General features: G+C 37.9%; 1 protein-coding gene across 1 annotated transcript; it reads left to right on the top strand.

Annotated features, from left to right (window-relative positions):
- The first annotated feature begins 13 nt into the window (after positions 1-13).
- LOC124116642 (charged multivesicular body protein 2a-like) lies at positions 14-8,554 on the top strand. The gene is made up of 6 exons (XM_046478061.2): positions 14-114; positions 2,877-3,072; positions 4,289-4,468; positions 5,621-5,751; positions 6,854-6,915; positions 7,279-8,554. The coding sequence occupies exons 2-6, from the start codon at positions 2,899-2,901 to the stop codon at positions 7,404-7,406; spliced, it is 675 nt and encodes a 224-aa protein (XP_046334017.1). The 5' UTR covers positions 14-114; positions 2,877-2,898; the 3' UTR covers positions 7,407-8,554.
- The last annotated feature ends 711 nt before the right edge of the window (positions 8,555-9,265 follow it).

Here is a 9,265-nt window from a genome sequence, read left to right as displayed (position 1 = left end):
ATGTAGATTAGAGAGTACATCACGATATTCGTGACGTCATCAACAACAGGGAAAGACGGAAGAGGTCTTTCACAAGAACTGATTGTTTACTTTCTCAACATTCTTTTAAGTCGTGTGAGTCTGAAGCATCAAAAACGTTTTATTATGACATCGTCTTAAATCTTCATTTTGTGTGTCAAGGGTATAGATGTCACATAGCTTTACCAAATGCAGAGTTATATTTGGCAAACAGATATATCTTCACTCAATATTAGTCTAGAGTCAGAGTCATGGGATTTCTAACGCACCGCTTCATCTGACGATTACTCATTGACAGATTGAAAAAATATCCGTCATAAGTGTCAGTTTAGGTGGAGCAGTGCGAGGTAGGTGTTGTAGTTGGAGGTTTTCCATCAGAAATAATGAATACATCAGAAGTTCATGGTTTTAAGTCCACCAACAGTAGGCTATATATTGTGTTAGTTTACCACGTTTACTGACCACTCATACCAGTTGGATGATCATGATAGGATTATATGAATTATTAACAAATGAAAATGGTGAATTAGACCCCAATGTGCAACCTGTTAGGCCTAGACAAGAGGTGGAATAATTTGATGTTGTATTGGAATGTTGATATTTGACACAGTGAGTGAATGTTGTTTAACACTGCAGGACTTCAGTGATATTCCAGCTATTAAACAGTAGCCTGTAGGTAATTGAGTTTGGACCAATTTTATCAATGGGCCTGTAATTTGCCTGACTATTATTGGAGTATGACAGAGCTCCAGATAAGCTTTTGGTGTTGTGGGTATTTTACCCATGCATTTTAAAATCATTGGGTATCAGTAATTCTATCTGGGTATTCAAATTTCTGTTACCCACTAGTTTTTACACATGTGGGTATTTAATTTAAATATTTAAAAACACTATTCATCTAGGCCCTGCAAAATGGTTTCGTGTGGGTTCGAGAGCTTTATAGGACTCAAAAATACCACGATACTTCCACAAGAAAGTGTGATGGCAAATGATCATGATGTAACTGTCATCGTGGAGTTTGGCAAGGTTGACGGAATGCCTGTTAATAATTTCAAAATAAGTTGCTGATTTGCTAATTGAATACGCAGGGTTACTTCACAATATTTTGATGATATGCACAAGTTTTATTTTTGTAGCGTATCTGTAATGTTCGTTGCATATTTGATACGCTTGGATTTTATTTGACTGCATATTTCTGCTATTCTGATGTGTATTTTACGCAGATACGCAGCTTATCTGGAGCTCTGTATGATCTGTGCAGTGAGCCAGTGAGATCACTGTAGTAACTGAAGCTAAAACTGAAGTGACATTAAAGTTTGAATAGGGCCATGTAAACAATGTCAGGTCAATAGACACTCTGTCTAAATGGTTGGCAAAAACAGAACAGTGACTTCTGGCAAAAAATGTGATGTGTAATATAAGAATTATTTCAAGACAATGAAAGAAATTGAAGGAAAACATTGTTCACCATTTATTTATTTCACAAGAACATATATTCTCAGATTTATACCCAATTATAGATCTAGACTTATGTTTCATTATTCTTATGAGGTTAATAACAACATTCTCGAATTGATGTATTACATTTCTCAATATTTGACATCTCCACACAATAATATACCTGTTCCTCTCTTGATGCAATAATTTTTATTCTCAAATTTATGCACGCAAGAACATTTAAAAAATCTCAGTGATCTTCAGACTGAACTTTCAGTAACAGTGATTTTCTTTGTTTATGTTAATTTTGGCCATTGGATGGGTGAATAAATTACCTGTGTCAGTGAGGTGATTATTAAGATAATTATCTTGATTAATGTTTGACTAGCTGTGATAAGTTCATTACTTATTGTAGAAAGCTTACACATGTTAATGTAAATACTAAGCAATCACATGAACAATGATGAATGTGATATTTGTTTGTTTGTTGTTTAACGCCGCACTCAGCAATATTTCAGCTATATGACGGTGGTCTGTATATAATCGAGTCTGGACCAGAAAATCCAGTGATTGACATCATGGGCATTGATCAACGCAATTAGGATACGATGACATGCATCAACCAAGTCAGCGAGCCTGACCACCTGATCCCGTTAGTCGCCTCTTATGACAATTAGCATACTCAAGAAAATACAGTAGTCAACTTTACGGCTAGCATGGGTTGCTGAAGACCTATTCTGTCCCAGATCTTCACGGGTCGAATGACATATTGAGCATTTTTATACAGTTAAAAAGTTTTGATGCAATTTCATGTTACCTAACCATGCTAACATCCATTTAAACAACTAGCAGTACCATGCTTATTGGTAACCCAAATTACATTGAGACTGGGAAGCTATTACTATGGCCTAAACTTGATCCCTTGCCCTCTTAGAGGTGAGGTGAAATTGGGTTTAATGTCGCGTCCAAGATTATTGCACTTATATAGCAACGTGCATGTACGAGTATGTGTTTGTGTGGCTGCTTGTACTAGTCTGGACTGATGCCGATTGATAGTGCTAGCTCACTGAGATACCATGCCGCAGTTTAACATGAATACCCCACTCAGACACAGTATACTGACTCCGAGCCGACCAGTCCTTGTTTTAGCCCCTTAATGCCGAGCGCCAGACAAGGTAACAACAAGTACCATCTTTTAATGTCTTTTGGTATGACGCGGCCGGGGATCGAACCCCGGACCTTCCGCTCTCCCGGCGGACGCTCTACCACAGGACCACGGAGGCGGTCTGCCCTCTTAGACATACCAGTGTGTTCAGGGGCTTTTTAAAATTCTGTTTAGGGTAGCATTGGCAGTTTCATTTGCATGATTTGAGTGTGGACAGTGGGCTACGTTTAAGCAATATTTCACACTTTGTTTCCAGGTTATTTCATAAACTATTCATTATGCCTCTCGAGTGGTTATTTGGGCGTAAAAAGACGCCAGAGGAATTATTGCGCCAGAACCAGAGAGCTCTCAATAAAGCCATGAGAGATCTGGACAGAGAGAGGTCAAAGATGGAGCAACAAGAGAAGAAGGTCATTGCCGACATCAAAAAGATGGCCAAGCAGGGTCAAATGGTAAGATGATGCATTCATTATTACACAGATATGATTAGCGTGATTATCATTGCAGGTTGAATTTATGTCCAACCTTTAATTATGATTAGTTGAATGAGCGTTTTCCTGTTAAAACATATTTTGAGGATTGTTTGAGGTTAACTGACTGATATTGGAAGATGACAGATGATGTTGATGGCAACAGCAGAATATATTATGCGATTTCCTTTTAAGAAACAATTAGCCATCATCTCTGGTACACAATCAATGAGTCAATCAATCAATCAAATCAATGTTTATTGTTTATTTGTAAGTCCAAATGACCCATAATTCATACAATCATAACAGTACAATTTTGTTACATCGCATTTACATCATATCACCTCAAAATTTGAAGACATTATATAGATATTTCCAAACATGTAGTTCAGGAATTTGTAAGTCTTCATGTCATGGAGAATAAAAAATAATGTCCTTTATCTTTGGTGACATTACACAATGAACAGTTTGCCTCGATATCTTCAATATCACACAGACCTTTTCTACACAAGTAGTAATCATTAGCTTAGTGAATGAAGTGTTGTTTTCATTTAAGAAGATCATAACACCATCCATCTTCCCGGGGAAAGGGAACTAACTCTCTGTAAAAGTCCAGTTTCCACCCTTGCCGAACAAGGCTGGAATTTATGGGCTCGAGAGTTATGTCCCATCTATGTCCCTCCTATTGACTAATCTGATTCCAGCTCTCATATCACTTGCATTTGCTTCAAACAAAATAGTGGCGCCAGTGAAAATGATCTGATCGATAATCAAGATCTATATTGTAATAAAGAGGGTCTTATCTTGCGAAGTGCATCAAAGTACTTGAGCACCTTGATTAGAAACATGAAAAGATTTGGAAAATATCTGTTGACGCCCAGTTGACGGTACGCTTGCTCTGCAAATGCTGCAATCGACCGAAATCTGCACGGTTGTCGCCATATTGTTTACGAACCAAATGTCGATCTTGTTACGCGATTTGGATTGGACTATGCAAAGACTCGTTCGTCCAGCCAAAATATAGCTCCATAATTGCAGCCTAGTTCGTCAAGGACTTATATAGCCAGTTAACTCCCTTGCCTTGGGAAGTTGAAAACCATCATGATGTATGCCTTTTGCAAAGTATGGTTGAATATTAACAGGACATTTATAGCAATGATGATGGCCATTTTTGACATAATAATGTGTTATGTTACAGGATGCTGTGAAAGTGATGGCAAAAGACCTTGTCCGTACTCGGCGCTATGTGAAGAAGTTCATCACGATGAGAGCAAACATCCAGGCAGTGTCACTAAAAATTCAAACACTGAAGTCTAACAATGCAATGGCACAAGCTATGAAGGGCGTTACAAAAGCCATGGCAACCATGAACAAACAGGTACTTGTGGGTCATCTTGACATTAGTATGTTTTAGTATTTTGTCATGATCAACCTGCTGCAACAACAAGGACAACCCAATTCAGTTGTAGGTGTGGAGACTGACGTTTTACCTCCAACTATGTGTACGTCAGAGTCACTGAAATGATCATGTACGAAATGCTCCCTCAGAGCTACAGATAAGCAGCGTATTTGCTTAAAATACCCCAAAAAATATTTAAAACCCAATTACTTTCAATTAACTTGCATACAGAAACCCATGCATTAAATGGAAAACTCAAATTATAAAAACAGCTCAAGTAAATACCCAATGAACCTTTTTCAGCTTGCGTTCAAAGGAGCTAATTTCCGAAACACAATTACGAGCTAATTTACTTTCCGAGTCAAGCCTATATATTTAGAACAGTTATATACATCTAAAACATTATTTCATTTTTTTTTAATCTTTAAATGTTCACTAATTTTGGGAAAAGCCCAATAGAGTGATGAATAGATGAGTGAAAAAATATTCGTTGCCCAATGAAAAATGTAGTAACCCAATTAAAATAGAAACCCTGGAGTAAAAACTCAATTTCTCAAAAAGTTATCTGGAGCTCTGCTCCCTGTATTTCAGCTGTGGAGATCTATAGGTATGTTAGTAGTAGTAGGCATAGTTTTAAGTGAAATTAACAGTGAAATTATATTAATTATAATGAACTGACACAGGGTGGCATGAAAAGAATATTTTTATGGTAATGTGCATAGTAACATGGTATGAACGTTCATGGTCGTGGGGTTTTCTTGGCTAAGTGTTATTGATTTGAAAAAGTGATGTTAGCTTTGCAACTGAGACAGACAGTTGACATGTGAACATGTGAATGTAAATAAATATTTTGAGTAATTTACAGCATTAGAAACTAACAGTTTTAGTCCACTAGTCCTTTTAATGTTACATATAGCAAAACCCTTAAAAAGGGCAAATTTCTATTGTCCTTATGATACCTTGACTATTCAGCAGTTTGGCAAGGACTACAGGACTGGTGCCAATTTTTACCACTGGTTCACAACATTTACCAGTCTTTTCACAAATATGTAAATGGATCTATCACATTTTCAAGTATCAACCATTGAGACAAAGCGAGTCTTCTCATGAGTATTTATGCTGTGGTTGTAGCTGAAGCTGCCTCAGATTCAGAAGATTATGATGGAGTTTGAAAAGCAGTCCGAGATCATGGACATGAAGGAAGAGATGATGAGCGACGCTATTGATGATGCCCTCGGAGATGAGGAGGATGAAGAAGAGAGGTAAGGGAGGCTACACCAAAAATGTAACAGTCAAATTCTATCCAGAAACTTGTAGGTTACTATCCTCCTTAGTTATAGTCCATTGGGACCAACCTGAAAATTATGACTTTCCACTTGCTGAAGTAGTATCTGCTGAAAATGTGCTGAGTTTGATCCTGTGAGGTATACAGTGTCATCAGTGCTGTGTTGGCAATAGTGATATATTCTATGGGATGTTTGTTTGTTTGTTTGTTTGATGTTTAACGCCGCACTCAGCAATATTCCAGCTATATGACGGCGGTCTGTAAAATAATCAAGTCTGGACCAGACAATCCAGTGATTGACATCCTGAGCATTGATCCACGCAATTGGGATTGATGACATGTATCAACCAAATCAGTGAGCCTGACCACCCGATCCCGTAAGTCGCCTTTTACGACAAGCATAGTCGCCTTTTACAGCAAGTGTGGGTTGCTGAAGACCTATTCTACCCCGGAATCTTCATGAGTCTCTATGGGATGTGAATTCTGAGACGATTAAAGCATTTATGGTAAAATTGCTCTGTTGTAGTTAATTAGTCAGTTATCACCATTGTGGATGAAACTTTAAATTTCATTAAAGAATTGCTTGCCACATTGCTTTCAAATTTGAAAAGACTCCTTTCTGAGTGAGTGAGTATGGATTTACGCCGCTTTTAGCATTATTTCAACAATACTACGGCGTGGGACACCAGAAATGGGCTTCACACATTGTACCGATGTGGAGAATTCAACCCGGGTCTTCGGCGTGACGAGCAGACGCTTTAAGTACTAGGCTACCCCACCACCCGATTCCTTTCTGATGAGAAATAGTAGCCAGCTTGATGTTCTAGACAACCAGTTGTTGGACTTCTATTTTATTTGGAAGCCTCCATGGCCGAGTGGGTTGGGTTGCTGACTTTTTGTGCTGAAGATTAGGTGCCTAACCTGTGGGTTCGAATCCTGTTTGGGTTAACACTAAGAAAGTGTAATTCCAGACATAACATATGATATATAGCTCCATGCTTTTAGTGATGTCAGCTAATTTGTACTTTGGGTTATTGTTGAACTTGATTTGTTTCACATGTGACATTGTTTCATTGTAGTGATGCTATCGTGTCTCAAGTTTTGGATGAACTAGGCTTACAAATGGCTGATGAATTATCAGGTAAGAATATCAAAATTTCCTGAAAGTTACAAAGGTTTAATTAAACATCAGAAAATGCTAAGAATAGCATGTATAGATAGACAACTTTGACATTTATGGTTCCCCAGTCACTGAGACGTTTTGGGGATCCGAGGTTGAACTGGTTTCCAGTAAGCTCTGCTTCTGGGTAACAGAGTAGAATGACAGCCAAACATTGTATGAATGTGATCGCAAGCTCCGTTCATACAGCTTGACCCTCACTCTATGAAGATTCATACTCTAATGAACTCACACAAAGTGAAAGTCAATTCTTAATTGTAATTTGGGAAAGTTGGCAGCTATGGTTTGATATATGTTTGAGGATCATTTGTTCTTGTTCTGTAGGTCTGCCAACTGCCAACCAGACTCTCACTGTCGGAGCCGCCAAACAACCCCAAGCTGCTGCCGCCGCTGATGTCAGTGCTGCAGATGCTGATCTTGAAGCAAGGTTAAATAATCTGAAGAGACAGTAAGACTTACAGAATCTGTGGAATGATACAAGAGTGATATTGCCTGAGAGCAACCTCCCTGTCGACAACATCTTGGTGATGACAGCTGCTATGTGATCAAGGACAAACTTGAGTGTAGATTGTCATGGAAACAAGTCATCGGCAAGATAAAGGTCTTGCTCACACAGTGTTGGCATATTGTAGTGTTTAATTAAAAACTACATCTTCAGTTCAGTTCGGGAAAAGAGCATGGTCTGTTTCATAGTCATGAAAGTGGCCGTCACAGAGGGAAGCACTACAAAACAGTTTACACGTTATAACATTGTCAGTTAGCTTAATATAAGATCATTCAAAATGTGTAAGATTCATTGGGGCTTATAAAAACTGTTTCTCCACTTTATGATCGAGTTTCGTTCCAAAGTCCTTCATTTTTCGTCTTTTAAGTTACTCTGTGCATAATTGAGTTTTTGTCTGATTAGTGGCTGTTATCCATCCTAGGGGTTTAGCAATTATGTATAGGTTTAATTAATTTTCCAGTGATGACATGTTAATTCTGTTCCATATACATGGGACCTGTGCCAATGAGTATTGAAGAAAGCTCGTGTTAGTCTGTATGAGCTCACATGAAATGATCAGTTGATAAAGTGTAATGCTTACATGTAATGTTAATGTACAAAGGTTGATATTAGGTGTTTGTCAGTACTGTCATGCCTGCTTGTTAAAGAGACATTGTTATTATGTGTGATTTGATCATATTTATTGATCTGGCATGTTTGGTCAGTAGCATAGCATTAGAATAGGAGGGTATGGTTTCTTTCATAATTAAACATAATACAGAATAAAAATTCCAAAGCTTTTGAGAATTAGAAATAGTACAGTACCTCGGCTACGATGACAATCTGTGATTCCATGGTCACCAGGATTTGAATGTGGGAATATTTTAATACCATGAATACATATGAGCAAACAATTTTATTCAACACCATTGTGCATTTTGGCCCAAATAATCAGTTGACCAGTTGTAGCCTTTAATAAGCTATTTATGAAAGTAATAACTGCTTATTTCGTTATTTCTTCTCGTATATTTGTGAAGAATTTTCAATGTAAAAATGTATTTTTACCTGTGTATATATTAATATGTATGCCTTTTGAAGTAAACACTTTCAAACGGATATGTTGGGATTTATTTATTTGTCTTCATGTCAAGTGTGACATCAGATGTACTGAGCATGTAGTCAAGTCCCAAGTTAAATGGGCTGCATATGTATGTAGCTGCAATAACCTTACATTCTACATATGACTACGCATAATGGGCTTCATCCTAAGAAACTTTGCTGGCATATCATTAGCTGACAATGAAGATCAAGGTCACAGAGTAAATGGGACTCCGCAATGGGCACATTCCCAGTCAAGGTCAAGGTGATGTGATGAGTGACTTTGTGAAATTAGGACTTAAAACTGATATTTGTCAATCATATGAAGATCTGAATGTACTCAATCTCATTAAAATCAGATCTTAGTTCTCGCTATCGCTAAACAAAGATCTGAGGTCACAACGACCTTTCATCCAACCAATCGGAGCGTCGCTTACCAGATCATGAAAGTGACTGTCGGAATGTGTTTTCTAACCATGCAACCACGAAATATTTTACACGGGGTATTCCAAACGACAGTTACGGGGTTTATGATTATATCCATCCAATCTAGGCCATCTATAAGCCATTCCAGTCACACTCATTAATATCCCAGCAATATGACGGCAGTCACAAACTGTCAACTGTCACCTTGTTGATACAACATATACACGTCACATAGACGTTCAGTAGCTGTCTGTAAAAAATCTAGTCTTGACAATCCAGTGATTGACATCATGAGCATTGACC

The sequence above is a fragment of the Haliotis rufescens genome, unplaced genomic scaffold, assembly GCF_023055435.1.
Source record: "Haliotis rufescens isolate VD_foot unplaced genomic scaffold, xgHalRufe1.0.p SCAF_32, whole genome shotgun sequence".
In the NCBI taxonomy this organism is placed as follows: Eukaryota; Metazoa; Mollusca; class Gastropoda; order Lepetellida; family Haliotidae; genus Haliotis; species Haliotis rufescens.
The sequence above is the reverse complement of the archived record's forward strand: the minus strand, read 5'-3'. Positions and strand labels throughout refer to the sequence as shown.